The sequence below is a fragment of the Schistocerca cancellata genome, chromosome 2, assembly GCF_023864275.1.
Source record: "Schistocerca cancellata isolate TAMUIC-IGC-003103 chromosome 2, iqSchCanc2.1, whole genome shotgun sequence".
Lineage (NCBI taxonomy): Eukaryota > Metazoa > Arthropoda > Insecta > Orthoptera > Acrididae > Schistocerca > Schistocerca cancellata.
The window spans coordinates 580697770-580725719 of record NC_064627.1 but is presented as its reverse complement, the minus strand read 5'-3'; the positions used below and the strand labels follow the sequence as shown (position 1 = coordinate 580725719).

The 27950-nt window shown below is 41.2% G+C and overlaps 1 protein-coding gene across 1 annotated transcript in view; it reads left to right on the top strand.

The window, feature by feature from the left end:
* The window catches only part of LOC126162188 (uncharacterized), a 319012-nt gene that overhangs the window by 82599 nt on the left and 208463 nt on the right, over window positions 1-27950 (top strand). The window contains exon 5 of the mRNA XM_049918515.1: window positions 18026-18090. Coding sequence (XP_049774472.1) covers window positions 18026-18090 — 65 coding nt within the window. The remainder of the gene's footprint in view (window positions 1-18025; window positions 18091-27950) is intronic.

The window sequence follows — 27950 nt, the reverse complement described above, 5'->3', positions numbered from 1 at the left end:
TGCTGAAAGTTTTTCGGCAGAAAGCATTGTCATAACTTCAAAATTATCTTGTGATACATTATATTTAAAGTTTGTCAAACTTTTACTGTTGTGTTAAAATAGTCACCAGATTCTAAATTTGAACTTGAAAGACAAATTGCTTTCAGCACAATACCAGACATTTGACAATATCCATATGTTCTGCTGGCATGGAAAGTTGTAAACCTTAAGAATGTCGTGGCTGAGACTTGCCATTCTGTGTATAATCTGTCTGTAAACACAAGAGCGAGCAGCACTTTTGGTGGGGGAGTGACCTTTCCTGGAAGAATGCTGCCACCAGCCTGCAGGTGCACCCAAAATCTGTTGCTCGTTACCTGCCTAGTGGAGTAGATCGGAGTGCAGTGACATATGTTATTTCTCTTCATGGGATCTTAGTTGGCAGTGTCAGTCAGTTCACTGTGTATTCTTACTGATATACTTCGATATCCGGAAGTGATGGATAATCATCTAACATTGCAAGACAATGTGCAGAATAAAAGAACAGGAGGTATTTGCGGAGTAATGAGTGTTCATTGTCACTGATGTGATTACAGCGTGTATTAAAGAGGCGACACAAAAAGAACTGTCGGCTAATATTACCATTCCCAATTAAAGGTCTCCAATTTATGCAGACATCAGCCTCACCCAATAGGGCGCATAAGGAAGGAACACGAAAATAAGACACATGGTTTACTGGAATCGCCAAAAAGGAAAACTAATAATTTTGGGAGGAAACCCATCGTTACAGATAGTTTCAAATTCACGTAAAGCCTTTTATGCTTATAGAGCACCAAATCTCTATCTCGGTCACTATTCACCTGATTCCAAGACATATTGCTTAAAACGTGTGCATAATAGCTATTCTAAACACTGCTGAAATTTCCTTTGAAACATGTACACCAGTTCTGGATTTCTAAGCAAAAAGCTAGACACACGAGGTGCGTTCACATATTAATTTTTAATTTTTGGTAAGAACTTTATTTGTTAATCTACAGCAATGTTATCCTCTTCAAAATATTCCCCATTACATACGGTACACTTATGCCAGTGTTTTTTCAATTCTCGAAACACTTTTAGGAATTGTTTCTTCGTGATAGTTTATAGGTCTCTCAACTGTGCATTTTTAATCTCATCCATGCTTGTAAAACTGCTGTCCTTTTAAGGCCTGCTTTGAAATGTTTATACCACTTGTATTCCCTTGGTTTACTTGTTACAGGCTCACTAAAAGCAATATTTAACACTTCTAAAAATTTCATACACTTTATTCCATTCTTATAACAAAATTTAATACAGATTCTCTAATCTATTTTTATACAATACAAATAATCGTTGATGCTACCAAAACACATGTAACCTTTTTGACAGCTGAAACAGAGTAATACCCAATATGCATAACATTGCATGCATACTTTTGAGACATGTTTACGAAGACGGTGACAAAAAAAAATAGTGCAAATCGGACTAATACAACACATAAAATTATAAATTTCTGCTTACTTTTAAAACATGTTGCAAGAATTCTTAAGTTTCAATGCAGTCCTTCAAAGAAAACTTCTACCTTTTAGTAGAAACATAAAGTAAGAACAAGTCTTAAATTCTACAATTGATTACATTATATGGGGTTCATTTTACAAATAGCAATAGAGGAACATACATGCACATGAACAGGCATTCAGTTTTATGTTTGTAATAGAATCCTGACTTCCGTTCTTATGTTAATATTATTTACTCTATAGTGTTTTGTTTCGGGAGAAGCATCGTTTTTTGTATGCCTTATGGTCTTAATACATTTGTCTAAAAATAAACGCAACCGAGACATATCTGTACATGGCGTCACCACAGATTAAAAGCATGCACTGCGGCAGGGCCGGTACTACGTTGTGAAACAGCCTGTAGAAGTGCCTTGTGACGTAGCTGGGCTGGCATAGTGGGGACTCGCTCACTCTTCAGTTTACCAACAGACTGTACTGTTAGATGACCCCTGGATTGTCACTCATGGAGAGTGAAATAAGGCATCATTACAGCAGTGGATTTGTTTGATTAACTTCTTTGTTCTGTCCCTCAGCTGTAGCATATCAGAATCAGCTTGCTGGAGGCGTCCAGTTGCCTCTTATGTGAAACAATAAACGTCTGGTATTGCTGACAGTGCAAAGAGCAGAACTGAGTGTGGCATCATGCGAATGCCACAGTCAGTGATGTCTCCAGCTGCGACCATAATAACAGTGTGGCAGCGCTTGTGGCAGTACTACAAATTTGGCAGTGACCTCCTTCCAGCAAGCATGCAGATCGCTGCTCTGGCAATGGTTGGCCTTGTGTCTCAGGACAGTCTGTCCTGTCCTGTGGTTAAGCAACAGACCCTATACTGCATTCCAAAATGTTGCTCAGGGTGTCACAGGCTTGTGGTGTTGGCTGTGATACTGAGATGAGAATATTTTAGTATATGAATGGCTGAGTTCTTATACGCTCCAGATTATGTTTGTTTAGGGCTTGAGGTACATACTCTAAACACTGCCTTGGTGGTAAGTGAGGAAAGGCTTCCGTCCTTGCACTAACGTGTAGCAGTGTCAGCTGTTGCTATATTATGCCCAGCTGGCTCTGCTTCACAACCTCTGTCAGATTGTTTTGCTTCACAGTGCTGGCTGTGACTGACTCTGTTGCAGTTCACTTCCACTCTGGCGTAATTTTTGACTGAATACTGTCAATACGCTAAATTTCCCTCCTTTTCATCAGGACTCGGCTCCTCGGGTCGACCAAACTAGATTATCCTTTACACTAAAATTTCTGGCCACCTGCCCATCTGGCCTTCTTTCCTCTTAAGAATTATTCTAACAATTGGTTTCCTTAATGCTATCACTTAATGTTACACATTTCTATAGGCCCCCTAGCCCTGCTCCTTAACTCGTATACTTTGGAACTTATTTCATTACTGGGCTTTATACACAATAACTTCTCTCTATTGCAAAATCACAAGCTAAAATGAATTAATTATCCTCAATACTACCCCCTTATGCATTCTTATTCTTTCTGTTGCTTTTATGCTCAGGGTATCTAATCCACTGGAACCTGATTGATGGCTGGGTCTGAACTCACTCTTGTGCTTCATCTTCTATGTGCCAAAAGAAGGACTATGCTCTGAAGAGCAAGCGTATCTGCAGTGGCTGGCATGGCAACAGTCAGTGCTGCCTCTTTCCAGTACTAATTTTCCTTATATAAATTTACGTGTTGCAGTAAGGTTTCCGGGAGACTTGTCCCTCCTGCTGGTTCAGAAGCAAGTTTATAGACTGCATTAGTTCTGGCCCTAGAGTTTGATTTAAGCTAGTTAGGTTTGTAGCAGGTAGCATTTTCAAGGGCTCCTCTGGGCAGTACAAATGATGCTGTGAAACATTCAGGTGAGTTATCCCTAAAATTGCAGAGAGCATATGGAAAGTAGGCCCCAGTATCTCACAAGCTGTTCCCTTTCATAACAAACTGCTCCTGTTTAATTTTAGCCTCTTCGCTGACATAAGGTTCCTTTGCTCGAAACAACTAGCCACTACTACCATTTTGTCGAAGGTAGAGTACAACCAATGCGCCTCGACCTGTTGAAAGTAAAATTCTATCTTGACCACTTCTTTATAGCATTCCCCTACCTCCTTATGTCTCATTAGCAATTTCACTGTGCAGGAATCCTGCCCCCTTCTTACTACCATATTCTGACTGACTGTAATTTCCCCTTGGTAGCATTATTAAAACTTCATTTCCTCCATCTGTACATTTCTTCCCTTGTCTTTTGCAATTAATAATAGTTGTTGCCTTTTTTCTCTTACAAATTGTTTCAATATTCCCCACTTGACAGGGTATAAATGAACTATGTAGCACTTGTAACATGTTTGTTTCCCTGTCACTGTTATAGAAATGGAAATGTAAACTTTCGCTTCACGACTTCTCACTGATGCTGTGGCTACCACAAAATAAAAAGGTAAGTTTTTGTGCTCGGGTTCTAAAACCAATCTCAACTCCGGCAGTAGTTCCTTCTGTACTTTCCTTAGATCCTCTAAATGCTGCTCTGACAAGAGATTTGCCCCTAGCTGACCTCTTACAGCCTGCTGCATAGTCTCCTGTAGTTCTGTTACTTTCCTTCGTGCTTCACAAACACTGTCTTCTACAGACTGCAACCATTTTGTCGTTACTACTTCCCTATGTAAGACTTCTACTTCAGTTTGTAGTTCCTTGATATTCTGATTAACTGCCTCTTCTGCAGCTCTGTCATACTGCATTACTTCTCCAGCAAGTGTCATAGTAGTTGTGTGTTGTCCATTATGTCCTCCTCTGAAGTTACAATCTATGTAGTGTGGCAGTCACTCGTGGCTTTGTTCCCTTTTGCCCACTGCTTAACCTCTTGTATGGTGTTGTTCACCCTTTGAATGTCTTCCTTGTCACCAGTGACAGATATTGTTTTCATAAGACAACCTCCAGTGCCGATCCAACCTTTGTGATGATGATGATGATGATGATGATGATGATGATGATGATGATGATGATGTTTGGTTTGTGGGGCGCTCAACAGCGTGGTTATCAGCGCCCGTACAATTACCCAATCTTTGCTCAGTCCAATTGCGCCACTTTCCTGGATGATGATGAAATGATGAGGACAACACAAACACCCAGTCATCTCGAGGCAGGTGAAAATCCCTGACCCCGCCGGGAATCGAACCCGGGACCCCGTGCTCGGGAAGCGAGAACGCTACCGCGAGACCACGAGCAGCGGACCCCAACCTTTGTGTATGTAGAATAACCCTCAGTACCTGGGTCATCTAACTTCTTACTTTCTCCTATGCCCCATGTACTATCTCACATACCCTGGCATTTCCTTTGGGTATCCTGTGCCTTTCTGTTCCTGTATGGAATTTGTTGAATGCTTCTTTCCAATTTTCTCACCTCATTATGCATCCCCCGTGTGCTAAATACCACCTGTATCACACAACGATTATTGGTGATCACTACGTTTTCATGCTTGGTGAACAGCACTTATGCCTCCACCTCGACAAAGACCAGTAGTCCCACTATGAACAGCATCATTTCACCTTCTCTGCTCACCTACAGGCGGGAATACTTATTGCTTTCCACCCTCTTCAATTCATAGCTGCTCTGCAACTGCTTATGCTAATTACACTAAATCTATACCTACAATAAAAAAAAATCTTAAATTACTATCTCCTAGGCCTTAATCCATACGGGTTCCTTGTTGCCATTTCATTCATAACAACTTTTTTCTTCAGATACCTTTTTCCTCACTCCCCCGTTTCTGGTCTGCATCTCCTATCCCTGACATAACTTATAGTCTCCCTTGAAAGGGTTTCAGCCACCCTACATGCACAGTTGTCGTTCTCTTTGGCAATTGAATCTTGACATTTACTGGTGACATAGTCTCTACCACTTGGTATGGCCCCTGATACTTTGCAAAAACACTTCTTTGTCTTTCCCTTTGGTGTATATGAAGTTGATAGCATCACCCACCGGCCAATTGTATACTATGGCATTATTGCCGAAGGCCCACTGCTTCTTCCTTTTATCTCCAGTGCTCGGGTATTTGCCCTCCTTACTATATTCCAGACGTCCCTAATCACTCTGGTAAATTCCTCGACAGACTCTCCAGTCTCCCCTTTCTTTGTTTTCGATATGTTAAATGTCCAAGGCATTTTATGACCATATACTACTTTATATGGCGATAATTTTGTGTTCTTACGCTGTTTTGAGTTGTAGGCAGAGACAACATACTTCTAATAGACATACCAGGTAGTGTGACATGAGTCAATGTAGGCCAAGCATTTTCCCAATTGTCCTGTACACTCTTTCACTTCTTCCATTGGCTTGTGGATGGAGAGGACTCATGCTTAACTTCTTCATATCCAATAACTTACATGATTCCTTGAATAGATCTGACACATGAAGTTCATTCCCTGGTCTGTTACTATTGTTTCAGGCATTCCAAACTTCAGTAGCCAGTTATTCACAAGTGCTTGTGCCACTGCATGCTGGTTTGGCATCACGACCATTTCTATGTATCTTGAAAAATGATCTATGATTGTGAGTGTGTACTTATTCTGTGCAGATGTAGTATTGAATGGACCTAAAACGTCAATCCCCAGAAATTCAGATGGTACTTATGCTTCAGGTTCAACAAAAATCTGCTCCCTGTGAGTGCCTACTCCTCCACCAATAACTTTCTGGTAATCTTCTGTTGGTAGATTTGTAATCTCCATGACCTGATGATATGTGAAGATGAGCTTCTTGCAGCACATGGTTGATTAGCTTTGCTGGTATCACTTCCTGCAGTCCCAACTTGGTTTCTCTGTTTAGCAATCCACCCTCTATACAGAATTGCTTAAAATACTGCTTATATTTGCCATCTACTCTCTGCGAAGTTTGCCATTCCTTATGCTCAATACCCCCAATATGTAATACTGCTACTTTCCTGCTTAAGCCAACCACATTTTTGTGCTTCTTTCCAGGTTTATGTGTGACTTCAAAATAAAATTCACTTGGTCTTGCTGCCCATCGTGCCAACCTACTAGAAGGATCCTTTAACTTGACCACCATTTTAATGCCATATTATCTATTACCAGATTAAACCTTTTACCGTACAGATAACATTTGAAATACATGATTCCATAAATAAGGCTTAAAATCTCTTTCACCATTGCGGAATAACTTCTTTGTCCAGAATTTGGTTGTCTGGAAGCATAAGCTACTGGATGTTTCACGCCTTCTGCCTGTTGTGACCACACACAGTCAAGTACATGGTTTGATGCATTACATGATAAAACAAATATTCTCTGTCCAAATCCAGAAATACAAATATCGGACTCGATGTTAAAGCTTCTTTCAGTTCCTCAAAAGCGTGGTGGTGTTCTTCTGGCCACACACATTTAGTACCCATTTCTAACAACTGTGTAAACCGTCTGGCAGTATTCGTAAACCCTTTTATGAACTGGCAGTAGTACTTTGCGATCCTAAGAATGATTGCAACTCCTTTACAGATTCTGGTACAGGAAATTCATGTACAGCTCTAATCAATCTTGGGTCTGTCTTGAACCCCATCTTTACCTACAATATCACCTAGGTATGCTACCTCTTCCATCACAAAATTATATTTTTCTGTACTCAGTGTTAACTTTGCTGCTTTTAACCATAGGAATACTTCCAGTAATCGCTGCATATGCTGTTCCACATCACTCCCACAGATGATTATGTCATCGAGATATACTAAGCATTGCCATTCTTTTAAACCTCTTAGTGTTCTGTCCAACAATCCCTGAAACGTTGCAGGTGCATTTTTTAAATTGAATGGGATTCTTCTGATATGATAGTGTCCCCAGGGTGCTGAAAACATTGTATTGTGTTGATCCTGTGGTGCAACCTGTACCTGGTGAGAACCACTGTTCATGTCCACTGTTAAAAAGTATTTGGATTGCCCTATTTGTTCCAACGTTTCTGTGATGTTTGGCAAAGGGTAGGTGTCTGTTACGCTTTTGGGTTCCATCTGTAGATTTTTTTTCTTTTCTTTTCTTCACGATGACTATTGCCCCCGCCCCCTTTCCCATGCCTCCATCCACTATTATTTTCTTCAGTTGTTCCATCTTTCAGCTTTTGTTTGATAAATTACTTCACAATTGCCTGTTAGTATCTATGTATTTTATATGGTTTGTGGTAGACGGATGATTAATTTCCCATTGCTATGTGGTGCTGTTAATATGCATAGCTGGAATCCTTAAATTCCAAAAGTAATTTTTCCATCCATTCCCCATTGCTTCCCTGTAGGTGCTTCGCCTTTCCTTGTAACACTTTTTCAGTGGTGTCCGACGACTGTCCATTGCTGACACCCCTTTGTGTCTCACTCTCCATCCTCCAGGATATTCATATTAGCAATTAACAACTCCTTTGTTAATCCTATGCCCTCTACACTAAAGTTATGTATAGAAACAGGTACCACCTTTCTGCCATTTATTTCTTATACGCACACAATACCTTTTTTAACCAAGCAACATACCTGATTCTTTTTCCACCACACACAAAATTTCTACCATTAAGCTAGACTTAACACTGACCTAGAGTGATTTCCCAGTGCCCTTAGGTACACAATCATGCGAATCAAGTCTTAGTATGATCGTTCGCAGTTTAATCGGTTCATCTTTCACTACAGACTCCCCCTTGCGACTTTGCTACACTGGCATCACCTGACTGTAACATTTTTCTGTCAAGTTCCACCCTATGTTGCCGAAGATTGATTGTGGCACAATGCTGATATAAGAAATCAACCCCTAGAATCATATCGTAGCCCACAATCGCGTGTGGTACGATCTCTACACATTGTTTAAATTGAACTGTACCCAGACAAAAGTCTCTCCACCAACCCTAATAGTGTGACATCTTTATCCCCCCATTCCACACAATCTGTTTGCTTAAGTTTCATCAGATCACTACTGGCCCCTGTGTCCAATAATATCCTGCAGTCCTTTATTCCTACTATTCCAGTTATCACACAATCCACTTCTGCATACAATTTCATAGCATCTTACAGGAAATGACTGTAGGTGGATCTGGGGGTTTCTGTTATTGTTTAACACCTTACTTTTCCCCAGTCCTCTACTGCTAAAACTATTACTTCCTCTTACTTTATTGACATGACACTGAGGCTGGTGACACTACCTCTTACATGCCCGATTTGTCCATCATCTGAAACATTTTATACGAGCTGCAAACACTGTCCATTTACCCGGCATTTCAGTCGACAGATCGATCTCCTTGCACTGTGTAGCTAACTGCAGCAATGTGCACAAATCCATCAGACCCCCTGTCCATACACATCTTGACATTTCTGAATGCAACAGTCTTAAATAGCATTGAGTGCCTTCTGCTCCTCTTCTTGCAAAATAATGTCATTGACTGCAGTGTCCTGTCCTAATTCATAGGTGCAATCATTAATTTTCCTTACCCTTTGCACAAATTGTCCCACACAATTTATATTTCTCTTGGTTACTACCTCTAATTGTTCCATGTAGTGTCTGGCACTGTTTGGTTTCATATATCTCTGAATTAACCTTTCTTTAAATTCTTTGAATGTTGTGGCTTCCTTAAGAGCTTCTGTTTACTGACATGAGTTTTAACTTTCCCTATTAGTCTGTCATACAAAGCTCAATAATTCCGTATCAGACCAACCTTCCATCTCGGCCAGACTTCCAAGATCTCCTACAAAAGCCTGCACATCCTCGGTTGGCTTATCCAAAAAGGAGCAATTAAACATGTGACTGACAAATCAACACCCTGTTGTGATGAAACGCTATTCTACCAACCCAAGCAGTTTCATATTATCTGTATTATCCACTTTTAATCATGCTACCTTTTTTAACAATGTTGTACTTCTTTTGGCTTTGACATAGCTTGCGTCTCTGGTTCTGTCGAAGCTTTGTCCTTGACAACACTAAGGCAAGAACACAAGGCAAGAACACAAGGCAAGAAAACAAAATACATTATAATATTATATTTAATTATGAGCCATCGCGACTCCTGCCATTGCCTATGCATATACCCCCAACGATTAAGTGTATAACATTTTACTGTAACTGGTTCCATACATAGCGGAAGTGATGTTTGTGGCCCTCAAGGTTACACTGAGCACATCTAACGGGCACTAAACGATTGCGACTTCCATTACCTCCAAAACTAGACAAATCCACTGGTTCCCTAACCGCAACAAAATTGGCTGTAAAAAAATGCACTACCGTCAAACCTTTTCTACATGACCAAAATAAAATCAAAATTTTTTGGACTTACAGTACCCAAGGCTGTAGGTTCACATGTGGCTCTTAGAAGGTGACGTCAGTGATCTGACACCAGCGTTAGATGATCCATGGATTGTCACTTTGGAGGAGTGAAATAAGATGTCAGGATGGCAGTGGGTTTGTTTAATTAATGTCTTTATTCTGTCCCTTGGCTGTAGTACATTAGGAACAGCTCGGTGGAGGTGTGCAGTTGCCTCTTATGCGAAACAATAGGTATCTGGCATCTATGACAACACAAAGAGTGGGGCTGAGTGTGGCATCATTTGAATGCCAATGTCAGCGATGTGTCCAGCTGTGACTGTGATGACAGCATGGCAGCCATGACCTCCCTCTCGTGAGGGTCAGCTCCCTGCTCCGGCGGTGGCTGGTCTTGTGACTCAGGACAGGGTGCCCTATCCTGTGGCCGAACAGCGGACTTCGTACTACATTCTGGAATGTCACTCTGCGTGTACCAGGCTCATGGTGTAGGCTGTGATATTTGAGACGAGAATATTTTAGTACACAAGTGGCTAAATACTTACACGCTTCAAGCTATGTTTCTTTAGGGCTTACGGCACATACTCTAAACACTTCTGTGTTGGCAAGTGAGGAAAGGCTTCCATCCTTCTGCCAGTTGGCAGTTGATGGTTGGAGTGCTGCACATTATCTGCGTATCCAGTAATGCTGGCAACTGATGTGTTATGGGGTCATATCAATCTGTACTGCATCAAAAACAGCCTGAAGATGACGCACTGAAGTGTTGAAACTGGTAATAAAATAAAATCAAATGATAAGGATGGCTGTAGGTGTTTTTATTTACAGGGTGTGTCAAAAAAATGTATACACACTTTGAAGCGTCATAGAAAATCTGTTTCCCATTCTACAATGTTATATTTCTGGAAATGGAAAAATTGGAAAAATAAATGTACTTTGCAAATGTGATTAATGTTCAAACTGTTGGCCTTCAGCATCAATACATTTCTGAGTACGAGTCACCACTGATTCCGTACATTGTACCAAAGTGTCCAATGAGATTTCTGCGCACATCACCTGAACCTCATTCCAAAGTGTGTCCAGGTTACGTGGTTTACGTTTGTACACCTCATCTTTTACTGTGCCCCATAAGAAGAAATTCAGCGCCGTGAGGCCTGGAGAGTGCGCAGGAAACTAGATTGGTCCCCTGTGTCCTATCCATTGGCCTGGCACATTGTGATCCAGGTATGCTCGTACGTCCCTATGATAGTGCGGTGGGGCGCCATCTTGTTGGAAATAAAACTCATCATTACCGTATAATGCACGAATGTCAGGGAATATGGAGTCAGCAAGCATTGTTAGGTACGTTTCTCCAGTAACAGTTCCTTCAAAGTGGAAAGGCCCAATGAGTCCCCTTGCAGACAAACCACACCACACATTTACACCAGGCAAATTCACAGCCTTTTCAACTGTAATGTGAGGATTATCTTCAGCCCAGTACACACAATTGTGCCTATTGACAGCTCCATTGAGTTTGAATCGGGCTTCATCCGACCAAATTATGCTACCCATAAATCCCGGTTCACGTCTCACTATCTCCTGAACCCATTCACAAAATTCTAACCTTTGATCTGGATCGTTGTCACTTAGCTGTTGCACCAGCCTTGGAATGTACACACGAAACTTGCCTTTCTTCAGAATGCGTAGCACACTACTAGCACTTACATTGCTCTCACGTGCCGCTTGCCTTGAAGGTTTTTGAGGCGAACGCTGAAACAGTTCCAAGACCGCAGTTGTGGAATCATCGCTTGTAGCTGTTCAAGGTCGCCCTGATCGACCTTTGTGCACATCATACACTGTTCCATGAATTTCGAATTTGTCTCGTAGATGTGTAATTGTTAACCTTGAAGGTGGTTGTGTACCATACTCACTTCTCCACTGTCTTCGAACCGCAGCTACATTCTCAAACATCCAGTACCACTTAATTATCTGCTTCCGTGCTTCAAAGCTCAAACGCACGTCCACCATGTTGCAGTTACTTCCTTGCCACTGCTGCCACCTGTTGAAGAAACATAACATTACTTTCTCACAGATATTTAACCTTGTAGAATGGGAAATAAATTGTCTATGACAGTGTAAAGTGTGTATACATTTTTTTAACGCACCCTGTGTTTCTCACGATAGTAAATGGCTGTCGTCCCAGAGACCTCCTGCGAAAAGGATGGACATACAAAAAACTTTAAATATGTTGTGTACATACAAGAATGTGAGACAAACAAGTAAAAATCAAAGTTTTAGTAGTCTTTGAATTATGATGTTTACTTTTAGGGTCTAAGCAGGTGTCACGACCCAGACCAGCTGACAGTCATTCGTGCATATGACAGGTGTGGCCGTGACAGGGCCATGACGGCACTGCACGAATCATATTGGAGGGGAAAGCATTTTCTTGAGGTGAATGTCAACTCAGCCACACTTAGCCAGCCATGAAACAGACAAAAGTAAATACATACATCTGAAAATAAGATTACTGGAATATGAAAAATAGCCAAGCAGGAAAGGTTAGAGGGAAATCCAAAACTGTATTAGTATGCATATTGGTTGAATTTGGAAACTTAAGGAAACCTTTGGAGAAAAGTGAAGTAGTTGCATGAATATCGAGGCCTCAGATGGTTGCCAGAACTAGAAGGGAAAGCTGAAAGATCAAAGGCTTATATAGAATGACTATACAAGGGAAGTAAACTTGGAGGTATTATGGAATGGTAGAGATAATAGGTGAAGATGAGATGAGAGGAGGTACTGCAAGATAAATTTGACATTGCACTGGAAGACCTGAGGACATACCATGACAAGATTACTTCACCTGTTACAAAAGAAGTGAGAGATAAAATACTCTCAGACTTCAAGAAGGCAGGTGCTGGGATGTGTGAGTATTACTAAGTAATCAGTTTCATAAGTAATGGATGCAAAGTACTAACACACACTATCAACAAAACAATGGAATCATTGATAGAAGCTGATCTGGGAGACCATTAGTTTGGTTTGTGGAGAAATGTAGGCTCTCATGAGGCATTACTGACACCTCAGTGTAATTAAGAAGATATGCTGAAGAGAGAGAGAGAGAGAGAGAGAGAGAGAGAGAGAGAGAGAGAGATTCATTTAGAGCATTTGTAGAGTTAGAAGTAGCTTTTGACAATGATGACTGAACTATTCAAACTTCTGAGGTTATCAAGGATGAAATACATGTAGCAAAAGGTTATCAAAAAGTTATAGAATACTGGAATTGTAGGAGTCAAAGGGAATTGGTTCAGATGGGAGTGAGTCAGTATCATAACGTGTCCATCATGTTGTTCAAATGGTAAAAAGAGGAAGCAATAAAAGAAATTTGAAAAGAACAGAAGTTCATAGACCACTGATAAAAATTTTTGTATTCGGTTGACATTGTAGTCCATCCAAAGATGGCAAACTGCTTCTAAAGACAATCAACAGCAATACACAATATTGTCAGAAATCTACACTCGTACATTCTCACTCACACTGTTTTTCAGAACCCTTTTCACTGGTTGGATTTACATTTTTTTTATGGTACTCATTGTTTGAAAATATGCAATATATTGCAACACATTCAAAGGTTTTGACACAGTCTATGAAAGATAATGAGAAAATGAAATGGAACAATACAGTTAGTTGGTACATAAAATATTAAAAACTAAATGTTTTAGGTGAATTTACCTGGCACATATGGTCTTGTTCTTATACCAAGGAAAATCCTTAAGTCATCTTGCATAAGTAAAGCTAATTTTATGACACCTTCTACAGAAGTGTTTAAATGGACACTGTAGCATTAGTTTATCCCATTAAAAATGGAAAATCATGGAGCACAACAATGTGCATCTTCTAGTTGACATTGCTGATGATCCTTTGAGGGGTGGTGTCAAAGTGAACATGCCTGGAGATAATGGTAGCAAGCTTTTTGAATGTCATTACTTCTCTTGAACAAATTCCAGCATCAGAGCCCATCTATGTAAAACTGGAGGTGGTCGACATTGTCATTTCTTCAGTGAAAAAAAGCACAACTACTGGTTCTTCATGTGGGTACTAGAATCTGCTCTACCTGTGGCACAAGAATCAGCTGCAGGACCAAACTAAGTTCATTACTATACATAGTGTCTTTTTTGTGCAGTGAACACTTACCATTCTTTTGTCCTGTTGTATGACATAATGAGTCATCTCATACTTAGTTTCCTCCGTAGCTAGATGGCAGGGCAAGGGGGCCTGCTGCATTGTGTGGTAAAGATGTATTTCTAAATTGTTTTAATAAAATCTGACTTGTGGATAGTATCCCATCTCTTGGATGGCTGTCTAGTTCATTCTTTCCATGCCAAGCAAAATGTATTGCCAATTCTTGCACTTTCTTCTCAAATCATCTTAAAAACTACATCTTTTTAATGGCATCAAACCTCACAAGCTGTGAACTCATCAGTGCTCAAAGTACAGCACATGGTATAGTGTTCCTTCAAGCCTATAGCTTCTATATTAAGTAAGTGATTTCAGTAAGTGTTCAAGACACAGGAAATCCAGTTGTCGGATCTGATTCAGTATTGTTGACAACTTGGGTGAAGGAATCTTGCTTGCTTTCATTGAGGGTCACACATGTACTTCTTTGAAGTCAGTTTCACAACTGATGTGTATACCGTAGTATGTTATAAATTGATGGGTAAACAAAGAAGTGTCACAGAGTTGAATGACAAAATAATTATTGAAACAGTTGACAGGAAAACTCAAAACACAGTGTTAAATAGCTGTTGGCTTCAAATTGTAGTGTTTATAAGTGATCTGTCACAACAGTGGCTTCAATTTATGAAGTGTACCAAAACATAAAATTTCTGAGAAAGTTAGACATTTTTTGAGGGACCTAACAAGTAGTTCGGGACCTAACAAGTAGTTAGATTTATCAAGATTCGAATTGGCAGAAGTTGCCTGTATATGCGAGATCTTAAAGGCATTGCAGTGAATAAGATCTATTTAACCCAGAAAATTCACCTAATCAGATTCTCAGAATGCACTTCAAGCCGCCTGAGTAGCTCCAGAAAAGCTGATGTTGAGAAGAAGGATCCTTTTTTTTTTTTTTTTTAGTGCGCAAAACTGCTATGGTCATTAGTGCCCGGTCTGTGACTTAGGAAATGGTAAAAAACGAAAATGGAAAGCAGCAGCAATGGGAGTATGAAGGGTATGTGAGGATATGGTGTGAGAAATCGGTTTGTGAACTAGGTTTGCAGGTGTAGTGCTTGTCTGTGAAGGCCTAGTGCAAACTGGGCAAAAGGCTGCTCATCACTGCATACACACCATTCATGGGTGGCCAGTCTAAGTGGGAGCCATTTTTTGATGGGGAAGGGGTAACATCTGTCAAAATGCAGGTGGTGTTGGTGGTTAGCAAGCTTGATGTGGATATAGGTACGGATAGAACCATCAGAAAGGGTGAGATCACTGTCTAAGAACATGACACGTTGGGTTGAGGAGGACATACGAAACAGATGGGGGAGAAGGTGTTGAGGCAGTGGAGGCATGAGGATAGGGTGTCCTGGAGGACACAACTCAATGGAGGAACTGCTAAGCACAACATGCTAGAGTTCAATGGCTGTTCACAGCCAGTGCCAACTGGATCCTTTCCCCCCATAACCAGCTTTTCTGAACTATGCAGATGGGAGTAATTATTGCAGCACATACTTTGTTCCTGTAATTCTTCTGACCTCTTATCTCCTTAATCCACTGCACCTACAGCCTCTAACCGACAATCTCCCCAACCTATGGCCTACCACCTCCTCCCAGTCCACCCTCTCATGGCACGGTCATTGTGTGTCACACGAACTAAGTGCTTCAGTGATAGTGCATTGTATTCCTATCCCATACATTTGTTTCTCTGTATAGCCACCCTACCTGACATAATCCCTCACACCCCAGTCCACCTGCTGGACTGCAATCCTGGCATTGTGTGTTCAGCTGACATAATGCAGCTGCACATCATGTCCTTTGTTTAATCCATATTGTATACCATATTGTATCATCATCTTGTTACTGTTTCCTTTAAGCTCTCGCCTACTTGTAGTAGTTGCCACAACCATTTGACAATTTTTGATTTGCCCTTTTCATCATGTAACATCTTTTACTGATTGCATAAATACATTTGTCAAATAATTTCTCATTTCTCGTGTCTGTATAACCTTCATTCTTTAAAGCATTGAACATGTTGCATATTTTAAATTTGTTTACTTCTCTATTGGTAAATAAATTTTCATAATGCACGTTTTGATTTCCTGACAGATAAATCTATCTCTTTGTGTAAGTTGGTGTCTAGTTTTATTGTCCTTTTTAAATTTATCATCATTTGAAATTCTAAAGTAGTTTATGTCTTCTAAATACTGTGCAGTTTCTTTATTATTAGATAAAATATATTAAATTTGTTCTTTAGTTATATTTGCCTCTTGTCAAGACTAGTTCTTATATCTTGAAGACAAATCTTGCTGCTCTGCCTGATATTCATTCAGTACATGCAATATTGCTTTTAGTTTATTTATAAGAAAGTTTGTTAGGGAATTTTATCCCTCCTCTGTTCCTGTGTAGTGAAATATATGTCCTAATTGTAATTCTGTTTGTTCATTTTTTTTTTTTACGGAACTTTTGATAAGTCAGTGATCTTATTTAAATTGTCTTCCTGCTTCACTACCTATCATCAGATCATAGAGTTCTGCAATTTATTGTTCCTAAATAGAGAATAGTGGGAATAGCTGGACTTCTAATGTTCCTTATGTTATGTACTCTTTGTGTGACAGTAGACAGGGGAACAAAGTATTTGGCTGTGCTCTATGATCTTAAGTTATTGCTAGAATTTTGCTAAGTCCACAAGAACAACAATATTTTTTTTTTCATTCAGGCCATAATTCCAAAATTACAGGTACCCCCATGAGTCAGTATGTACTCAAATAACCCTGATGATGGTATACTAGCTGGCTACGGCCCCGAAGGGTTGTGAGACATATGAACGGCACTGATAAATCTCAGCCGGCTGCTGTGGCTGAGCGGTTCTAGGCACTTCAGTCTGGAACCGCGGTGCTGCTACGGTCACAGGTTCGAATCCTGCCTTGGACATGGATGTATGCGATGTCCTTAGGTTAGCTAGGTTTAAGTAGTTCTAAGTCTAGGGGACTGATGACATCAGACGTTAAGTCCCACAGTGCTAACAGCCATTTGAACCATTTGATAAATCTCCAGGAAGCTGTACTGACAGTGGTCGTGGACTAGACTTGAGCACTTGGGAATCTGAGCCTGAAGTCAGTAGGGTCAGTTATCATGCTGATCATGTGCCACTTGAGCCTGCAAGTTTCCACTCACCGTTGTGAGTTGGCATTCAGTGTGCCTTTGTATCACACATAATGCAGTGAGATTGCAATGGATTTTGACTCATCACACAGTATGTAATGGGTTAGTGAGTGGCCTATCCATATTTGTTCCACGTTAACTAGCACATCTAACTTGTCAACTTAAGAATGCTATGAAACGCATGACATGAATGTCTGGTCTGCATACAGGTATCTGCCCTGGTTGGTTCCCTGAGTATCAATCCTCAATAATGTTACATTTTTATGTGTACATAGTAAATTTGTTTTAGCCTTGTGTATGAAGATTGTCCTGGTGAGAGTGTTGTTGCATGTTAGCTGTGGTAGGAGACAACCACAGTAAGTGGCAACTTGTGCATTGCATGATATATTCATTTAGGTTACGACAGAATCTGATTTCAAGTAATATAATGTGACTAATATATTATATTACTTGAAATCAGTTTTTTGTCAGATAACCAATGTGTTTCTTGGTGTGGCTGACATCATCTGATAAGTCAATGACTAGTAGTCAGAAAGTGTAAAGCATTATCAGTACAGTGATGGGGTTGTAACTAATTGACAATGACTTTTATATATTCAGTAATGTTCATACTAATATTTATTTATTCTGCATGAACGAATTATGGAACCCTAGCCCAGTTTCAACAAGGGTGGTGTATTTAATTAGTTGTGACCTGTTGAATTTCCATCTTTGGGAGGCAAATGATAAAATCAAACCCACTGCGCATCATATTTATTGATGAACTTCAAAATGAAAGTTGTCTGTATTCTTGAAATAAGCTTGGTGTTAATTTTTCCTTCATTTAAATAGCTGATGTGGTAAAACTACTTTTTGTTCAGGTTCCATAGCTTTGGCGATGACGATTTTGCTCCAGAGGATGCAGCAGATGAATTTATGCCAGCAGGTACTTTTTACTCTAGTTTTTTCCATATTATTTGCATCTAATAGCACATCAAATGTTTGTTATGTGAACTAATACTATTAAGCATAGCAGGAGTAAACTAATTGATACTTGATGGATTTGGGCCACGAAGTATCATTTATCTCATAGGCTTCAAATCTGAGATGAGCTATATAAAGAGCAGATTTGTTAAAAACAAAAACTAGAATGTAAAAAGTGGTATGGTTTTGAAAATTTATTACAATACTGAATTTGGAGTGGGACAAGTGGGGTTTTTGTGTGATGTATTCCACTCAATCAATCACAGTACTGATGTGTGTGCCAACATTTACCTTATAAATATCTTGTGGTCGCCATTCTTGGTGTTATCCACTGTTGGGGACCTGCTATGCAGTGCCATCAGACCGTGAAGTGTTCTCTTGACAGTGGACCTCTTCACCTTTCACAGGGGCAGATGCTGAAAGAGAGCTCTGATCTATTCAAGCTACTAAAATGATGTAAGTCACATTTGCAGTAACTGTTCTGTATTATAAAGTCAATCTTTCCACTGTAAAGCTGCTTTTACTATTGTGGGTAAACAGATATTTCTTAACCTGTAGCTCAGAATGGATCAAAACATGATATTACAGAACACCAGTTCTCAGACATTCTTCAGTTGTTCTGACAGTGACATGATTGGCCACACCATTTGGTCTGTGACTTCCAAGGCATCACCCAGCTGTGTCACCAAAGCATAAGCAGCCCTCCACAAGAGGTGGAGACACCCACTCACTGTCATGCCTTGTTGATGTTCTGAGTTGCCATGTTTTACATCGCATCTGCACATATGGCAAACCAAGGTGTGCACAGTGGGATGTTCCATGCTTATCGCTGGCCATTGTGGCAGAGCGGTTCTAGGCGCTTCAGTCCGGAACTGCGCGACCGCTACGGTCACAGGTTTGAATCCTGCCTCGGGCATGCATGTGTGTGATGTCCTTTGGTTAGTTATGTTTAAGTAGTTCTAAGTTCTAGGGGACTGATGACCTCAGATGTTAAGTCCAATAGTGCTCAGAGCCATTTGAACCATCCACACTTATCAACTACCTAAACGATGTTGATGGTTTCCACAAATATCTTTCTTTTGCCTGGGTGGTTAGAAGTGGAACATGTTACTCCACATAACTGACATGTTACACCACATATCACAGTAAAGTGATGTACAGAACACATTAACCTCTGAAATAATTTATCCTTGTCTTTGGAATTGCGATTGCTTCTTAGAGTCAAAGTTCCTTGTGGTATATTATAAGTTCAGAAGCACATCAGTATTGTAGTAACTGTGACAAACAGCTGCATTGAAATGAGACATATAATGAAGTAGAGTATATTGCAATATATGGAAAAGACTAGTTTAGTAACGGGGAAAACAGTGAAACCAACGAGAGTCAATATATGGATTGAGTGGGGAGTTAAATAAATGATGCACAGTGTGCTAGAGATAATTGGTGTAAATTGTATAAGATAAAATAATATATATTTCTGAGGAGAAGCTATTAGGATCTCCCTTAAATGGTAGGTGTGGTGTCAAATACTACTAGCAGCTTTTATAGCACTACACTGTCAGTGTTCATATATTTATGTAGTTAAAATAGTCACAGAAGAAAGCTGTTGAGATGAAATTAGTTTGTTATCTATGCTAGTATGACATAACATTTGATTTCTAGGATTCATTGTAATGCAGTGGGCTACTGTAATGACAGGTTTAAATCAATAAGTTGATAGCAACGCACATGCAGTAATATGGAGCCCTGGCATTTCAGTAGGTGTCCATTACATGTTTTGTGATACCTAGAAAGACAATTTATACAAACAGGAAAGTGAAAAGGAAATTGGTGTATTGTATCAAAGTGCTGTGTAAATACAATAATCTACAAGTTAAGCATAAAGAACTGTGAATTAGGAGCCTATTTCTGAAGGGAAAATATAGATACAGCAGTGGGTAGTCATGTATGTTAAAAATAACATCCAATTCAAATTTTTGAAACTTTTTGCTGAGATCAACAATGGGAAGCTTGGGCATGTGAACTGATGTCAACAGAAAATTCTTTAATGATTATAATGGTATATAAGTCCATCCATTCATCCAGGTAATGGGAAATATGCAAATGCACAAAGATTGGATGTAGGACATAGTAAAGTGGGGACTTTGCATCTAGGTCTATTATGGTAGCTGTGAAGTCTCTACAGCAACCCTAAAGTGACAGTTGTCTCTGATAAAGCCGTGTTAGGTGAAGGTTGCCAGTGGTGGAGAAAAATCATACTTTCAAAATGGAAAGGGGCCTCTGATGTAACCTAAAAACACCAATGCAAGAGCCTCAAGTCAATGTGAGTGACATTTCACATCCTGGTGTTGCACCAACTATCAGAACCAAACACAGACAGATTATCAGGATGGCAACATTGAATGATCTAACACTAAAATTTAAAAAAAAAACTGAAGAGCAATTCTTTAAATATTCTCAGTGCAAAGAGCATGCCATGTAATTTCAGGATTTCAGCCAGATGACGTCATCTTATCATCATGATATTTGAAAGGCTTTGAGGAGGGAGCGCTGGATTTGCAGAACTTAACCAAAATCTTCTAGTGAAATGTAGGTGATACTCTTGTTGTGTGACCCTAGAGTGAAGGAGAACTGTCACACTTTTTGTATCATCTGAATTAAATCCAATTTATGATGGAAGTGGAGATAGAGGCTATAGGTATTTCTGGGGGCCTTGGTCAGCTGGAAAGTGGATGGATAATTGGGCCATTCCATTCATCACAAGCCCACACCTACAGACATGTGTTTGTGGGTATCTCACTTCCACCACTCTTCACAAACTATGGGTGCCCTTTGAATGTTGATGCACCAGACACGTGATAGAGACAGCCATGCAAAGATGCTAGAACACCTACAATCAGTGTTCAAAGATAATGGATATTCTTCATAGCAGATCAGCAGAGCTTTAAGGAGGAAGAAACATGACCACCCATCAGGTCAAGAGGAGGTGGTGCAGTTCAAATCCAGCATGTTCCATCCATATGTCCACAATTTCATTGAAATTAGGCAGAATCCTGAGGAAACATTATGTCAGAGTAATCTTCAAGCCACCTTCAAAGACTTGTGTTTCTCTTAGTTTGTCAAAGGGTGATTGGGACTGCAGAGGGCTGGAATCTATGGAATCCTTTGTCAGTGTGGCAAAGCCTACATTGGTCAAACAACACACACGGTATGTGAAAGGTGTATTGAACATGATTGCCACACTTGCCTTTCACAGACCAGGAAGTCAGTCAGCTATAGCCGAACATTGTATTTCCACAGGACATTCTATGGTTATTCTGCTATAGAAGTCTTAGCCTCAAAATGATCATTCCACGATTCAATTATTGAGGAATCAGTGCAAATAAGTTTGACAGGAAGATATTAATCATGATGGCAGCTTTCAGTGAATAAGATGTGGGACCCAGTGATTTCTTTACTATCTACAGAAAGAAAACATTTTATGACTCATGGTACACCTAGTGACAGTTTTATTAATTTGACATTTGAATTTTAACTCTGCGAGCCCACATACCGACAGAGAAAGCGCACACCATGACACCAGGTGCACTCAGTGTGTATGCCTTGGGGCCTCATTCAACATGCCTCCCAGAGGTATCACCACTCTGGGGAGTCCGTGCTTGGCTGCCATGGGGTCCTAGCCTTTGAAGCACCTTTTCCTTCCGTGCTGCATGTCGGAACATGTCTGGGATATTGTTGGGAATATGTTCTGAATTTTCAGTAGCCTGACATCAGAACAATCCCCACACTGTTTCTTTCTTTGTTCTCCATCTCCTATTCCTTCTCCGCTTTGGCATTTAAGGTTCCTCTTTGTTTCTTCTTCCTCCTCCCTGTGTGCTACTCGAGGCCAACCCATCTGTCTGCTGCATAATAGGTGACTGGGTAATTTCCAGCCCTGAGTTGACAGGTAGGTTTTGCATGTTCCCCCTAGTACAGGCAAAGACTAGGCAGGATGATTGCCTGAGCTGCTACCTTTCTAAACTGCCAGTTGGTCCTTCTGTTAGGAATTCGGGAGGTGTTACCTGAGGTGAGGACAATCACCCAAGATGGATTAGCTCCCCCAGCTGGAAGGGGTGTGCCATCAGAGATGCTGACAATCATGGGGGATTTTCTCGCAATGAGCCAATTGCCATCTCAGTCTAAGTCTACTAAACATAAACAGAATGAGGGCGAACATTCCAAGACTCTCTCAGCTGCACCTAGGTTTCTCGTGGTACCATGTGCTGAAAGAAGTCAGTCCTTTGCTATGGTAAATCCGTTTATTATTCAGAAGGGTATTGATGCAGTTGCAGGCCCTGTGAAAACCTACTCTCATTTACGTAGTGGCACATTGCTTTTGTAGACAATTTGTGATTCTCAAGCCCAACAACTGCTTGCTGCTTCGCTCCTCCATGGCTATCCTGTTCATGTTGAGGCCCATTGAACACTGAATCCTTCGCGTGGTGTGATTTACACTAGGCTGCTCACTGGTCTGACCGAGGGAGAAAGCCAAATTTACCTATGATCAGGGCATCACTGCAGTCCATTGGGTGATGAAAAAGGTTGATGCAGCCTGCACTCTATTTCTCACATTCGAGATAGTGCTCCCATCAAAGTTCAAAGCAGGCCATGAAGTCATCACGGTCCAATTGTTGATTCCAAACCCGATGCGCTGCTACTAATGTCAGGGTTACAACTAACTCTAATATCCTGTTGAAACACGGCCAAATGCGTTAGTTGTGGTAGGGATGCTCACAAGGACGATAGCCAGTCTCCTCCTCCCCACTGTATCAATTGCGATGGTGAACATGCAGCCTCATCGTGAGAATGTCTTGTGTATCTTGATGTGTGGGCCACCCAGGAGATCCGGAAGAAGGAAAAAAGTGCCTTACCCTGTCACTCACAAGTTGTTGGCTAGTCGGAAGCCCTGCGTTTTACTATCTGGCACTTACAGTACTGTTCTTGCTACAAGTTGCTCCATGAAGGACACAGCCACGCAGACTTGCAACCTCAAATTCAGCACCAGGGTTGTGAAATCTCCCAATTCCACGATAGCATCCCTGTCTCCTTCGTCTCCAGTTTTGCTACAAGCTACCACATCTTTGCCTCCAGCAGCGGAATCACCTGTTATATGACTGATAGGCCGGAAAGGACAGAAGGAATACTCATGCAAAGACTTTTTACATCCCTCCAGCCAGCAAACATTTGAGTCTTCCTCTGCCAACCAGAAAGTCTCCAAGAAATCAAACAAAGGCAAACAATTTTCTTCTTTGTCAACTCAGTGATCCTCTTAAATGGTGTCGCAGTGTGATACCCTCACCCACTTGACCTCTAGTTCGACAGTGCACACCATTAACAGTTTCTCTGCTCTGGAATCTGTAGGTTGACCTAGTGAGAATGCCGATGCCTCTGTATATCTCAAGGAACAAGATCCTCCAGCCTCTGTGCCATGTAGCAGAGATTCTTCAAAGGCTGGCACTCGGCAGCTGCCGAGTTGACAATCCTTCATTCTTTCCCTCTTTCCCCTTTCCCCGTCATGACTCTCCTCCAATGGAATGTTCGCGGCATTAGATAGATCAAGGAGGAGCTATGGCTGCTCTTGGAGTTGCAACGTCCACTTGTTTCCTGCCCCCAGGAAACAAAATTGCGTGCTCTTGACTGCTTTGACGTCTCGCATTTTCTCCAGTCTGCTTTGTCCTTCACCCCCGAGGATAGCATTCCATCTCATGGGGGAGTCACACTGCTCATCCAGGATGATGTTCATAGTCAAATTATCTCACTGAACACCAGGCTGCAGGCTGTTCCAGTCCACATTTTCCTTTCTCGCTTCACATTTTCTCCTCGTAACATGTGCATCCCTCCATCATTTGGTGTCACCAGGGAAGACTTCCTCCAGCTTATTGGTCAACTCCCTCACCCCTTTCTGCTGCTCAGTGACTTTAATGCACACCATTCCTTCTGGGGCTCTTCCAGAACCTGTCCAAGAGGTGCCCTCTTGGCTGACCTCAATCAACTCAACTTTATCTGCCTTAGAACTGGAGCACCCATGTTCCTTTTAGACTACTCCACACACACTTATTCCCATTTGGGCCTCTCGTTCTGCACTGCCCAGCATGTCTGTCATCTCAATTGGCCCGTTCTCTTTGACATGTACTCGAGCCACCATTTCCTTTGTGCTATCCATTTGCTGACTCCTACCCAAATATGTGTAAACCCAACTGGCAGCTTTCTAAGGCTGACTGAAGGCTTTACTCCATTACAGTGGTTTTCTCTCAACAACATTTCCCCAGTTGTGATGACCAGGTAGAATACCCTACCGACGTTATCCTTACTGCCGCAGAACGTCGCATTCCTTGCATTCCATTTTTACCACATAGTGTCCTGGTCCCTTGTTGGACCGAGGCATGCCATGATGCAGTTCGCACATGGAGACGTGCTCTCCACATTTTTAGCGATCACCCTACGATGGCAAACTGCTTTTATTATAAATAGTTGTGTGCTCAGTGCCATCTCATTCTTCAAAGATAGGAAAAAAGCCAGTTGGATTTCATTTGTTACCTCTTTTAACAGTTCCTTTACCTCTTCTACAGTGTGGGCCAACCCCTGGCGGCTCTGTGGGACCAAGGTCCGTTCCCCAATTTGTGGCCTGGCTGTAGCTGATAATGCCATTGTTGACCCAATAGCCATCTCCAAACCTTAGGCCACTATTTTGTGGAGATTTTGAGCTCTGCTCAATATCACCCTTCCTTCATCCATTGAAAATGAATGGAGGCTGCCCAAGTGATTCCCTTCTCCTCTCAGAATTGTGAGTACTATAATCCCCCCTTTACTATGAGGGAGCTAGATTATGCTCTCAATTTATTCCGATCTTCCACCCTAGGACCGGATGATGTTCACATTCAGATGTTGCAGCACCTTTCTGTTGCAGGCAAGCAATTTCTCCTTCATATATAGTATTGCATATGGGCAGATGACACATTTCCTGAGCACTGACATGAAGCCAGTACCATATCCATATCTTATCCCGGTAAGGACAAACGCCTTCCTTCTAGCTGCTGCCCCATTTCTCTCAACAGCTGTGTTTGCTAGATGATGGAACATATGATTCATGTCTGGCTGGCATGATGGCTAGTGTTTCGCAATCTACTAACCACTGCACAGTGTGAATTTTGAGAATGCCGTACTGCAGTTGACCATATAGTCACTTTGCCAACCCATGTTATGAATGGTTTTCTGTGGAAATACCAGACTGTGGCCATGTTTTTCAATTTAGAGAAAGTGTACGACACGTGCTGGAGGACTGGTATCCTCTGTACTCTCTCCACATGGAACTTTTGAGGCCGCATGGCCTGTCTCCTTCAGGAATTTTTAAATGACCGAGTTTTCAAGGTCTGTATGGGTTGTCGGACACCTTTAGCCAGGAAAACGGAGTGCCTCTGGGCTCCTGCCTGAGCATAATCCTCTTGCTGTAGTTGTTAGCCCTATTATGGCCTGCCTTCCACTGGACACACCTGTCTCCCTTTTTGTTGATGATCTATTGCAGTTCTCCTTGGACTTGTCTCCTGGAGCATTGCCTTCAGCGTTGCCTCAATTGTCTTTATTTGTGGAGCATCAACAATGGCTTTCGGTTTTCCACGGACAAGACCATTTGTATGAATTTCTGGCGGCGCAGTGGATATCTTCCAACGTTTTTACAGCTTGTGCCCGTTACTCGTCCATTCGTCGACACTATTAAATTCCTGGGGTTTATGCTTGATAGATAACTTTCTTGATCCTCCCACATCTCTTACTTGGCCGCACGCTACACAGCGTCCCTCAGTGTGCTACGTGTCCTAAGCAGTGCTTCCTGGGGAGTGGATGAGACCACACTTCTCCATTTGTACTGATCCATTGTCTATTCGAAACTAGACTATGGGTGTTTTGTTTATGCATCTGCACATCCTTCCATCTTGCACTGTCTAAACACAATGGAATCCGTTTGGCCACTATCACCTTTTACACTAGCCCCACTGAGAGTCTCTCAGCAGAAGCTGCCTAATGTCCACTGTCATAACAGCTTGATATTCTATTCAGCAGATACGCATGCCGTTTGTCTGCCATGTCCAGCCACCCATCCTATGCCTCCTCCTTCGATGGTTCCTTTGACTGCCAGTATGGGGCATGTCCCTTCTCTCTGTTACCTCCAGGAGTTCACTTTTGGCTATTGCTCTGGCAGCTTAACTTCATGCTACCTGCCACTTTCCCTATGAGTGTGAACCCTTCACCATCTTGGCTTTGTGCTGTGGCCTGTGCTCACCTTGTACTTAATTTGGTTCCTAAGGAAACTACCCCAGATTCGATATATCACTGTAAGTTTCTCAACCTTTACATGGAACTTCGCAATAGTACTTTAGTGTACACAGATGGCTCTTGGACTGACAAACGATTTCTGGTATCAACTTCTGGAACACTGCTGAGTAAACACTTGCATTCTAATGTAAGTTTACCATCTGAGTTATCAGTCGTTTTAGCAAGTGGTGTGGGAACTGTCACCTAGGTTTTACTTTTTATCTGTTGTAGCAATATGGCAAAGTACATTTAATCTTTAGTTGGAAACTTCTGTTGCTCTACAGCGTGTTTTATGGACCTTTCTCCAAGAGGAAGTCCTTGTTCTTAGCTCTCTCTCTCCTCTTATCAATTGGGCTTAATTTATAACTCCCTTTTCTTAATAATGTTCTAAGGTTCTGATATGGGCACAATATGACATTAGTTGTTTTTGTGCCCTAAAACAAAACAAAACTAAACAAACAAAACATCGTACATCATGTTGAAGAGGCTATTCCAGCATCCATTGAGGGAATAGGGTGCAACCAACTGTAGATTGTGGCATACAGTGGAATAAATTATGCTTGTTGTTTGGGCTCCGAGGTCATTCTTTGGTCATTCGGGTGACTGGCAGAGAAGTTTGAGAAGGCCAATCTTGCATTAGAGTTTCAACAAAACTCACAATTTGCAGCTTTGTCGCCAGAACTTATCTTGGCCCTTTTAGTTCTGATTCGAGTAGAAGGACTGAATGAGATACTTCCAAAGTTCTGTGTCGAGCAGCTTTCTGGATTTGGACCAGAGGGTTGAGAACTGTAGGATCCTCCTAAATACCATAGGTCAGGCGTGCACTACACAACAGAGGCTGTTACTCGGCTAGTTGACTGCGTGTGGGGTACACAGAAGGCTTTTTAGATTAGGCAACTCTCCATTCAATCCATATAATGATAGCTGTATGAAACCCAGAAGTATCAGTGTAAGATAAAAGAAATGGGTCCCACAGGTTAGTGTTAAAATCCTAATGTTAAACTGCCGAAGCATTCACAACAAAGCGCCAGAGTTTGAAGCGCTCATAAAAGCAGTGAAGCTCATATAATACTAGGTACAGAAAGCTGGTTGAAGCCTGAAATTCATAGCAATGAGATGTTTGGGAAAAATTTAAGTGTACCGTCAAATGGGGTGATTAGGGACACCGGGGCGAATTCAGACAGTATGGCTTATTTGCTCTTTGCCACTGCGTAGAAACAGAGTTACTTATTTTAACGTCTGTGCGCCAGTTTTTTAAGCTCAAGATTGCATTTATCTCTTCCCACAACTTTCATTTTGCATCAATTGATTCCTAGGTGAATAATTGACGAACAGTCTCAGTGTTAAAAATCCATGCATTATTGTAAAGTGGAAACTTTCTATTGTTGCGCCAAGCGGGAAGTTATTGTAACTGTAATTGTTGATGCGCTCAGCTCAGTAGCTAACAGTATTGAGACAATTTTTGTACAAGTTTGT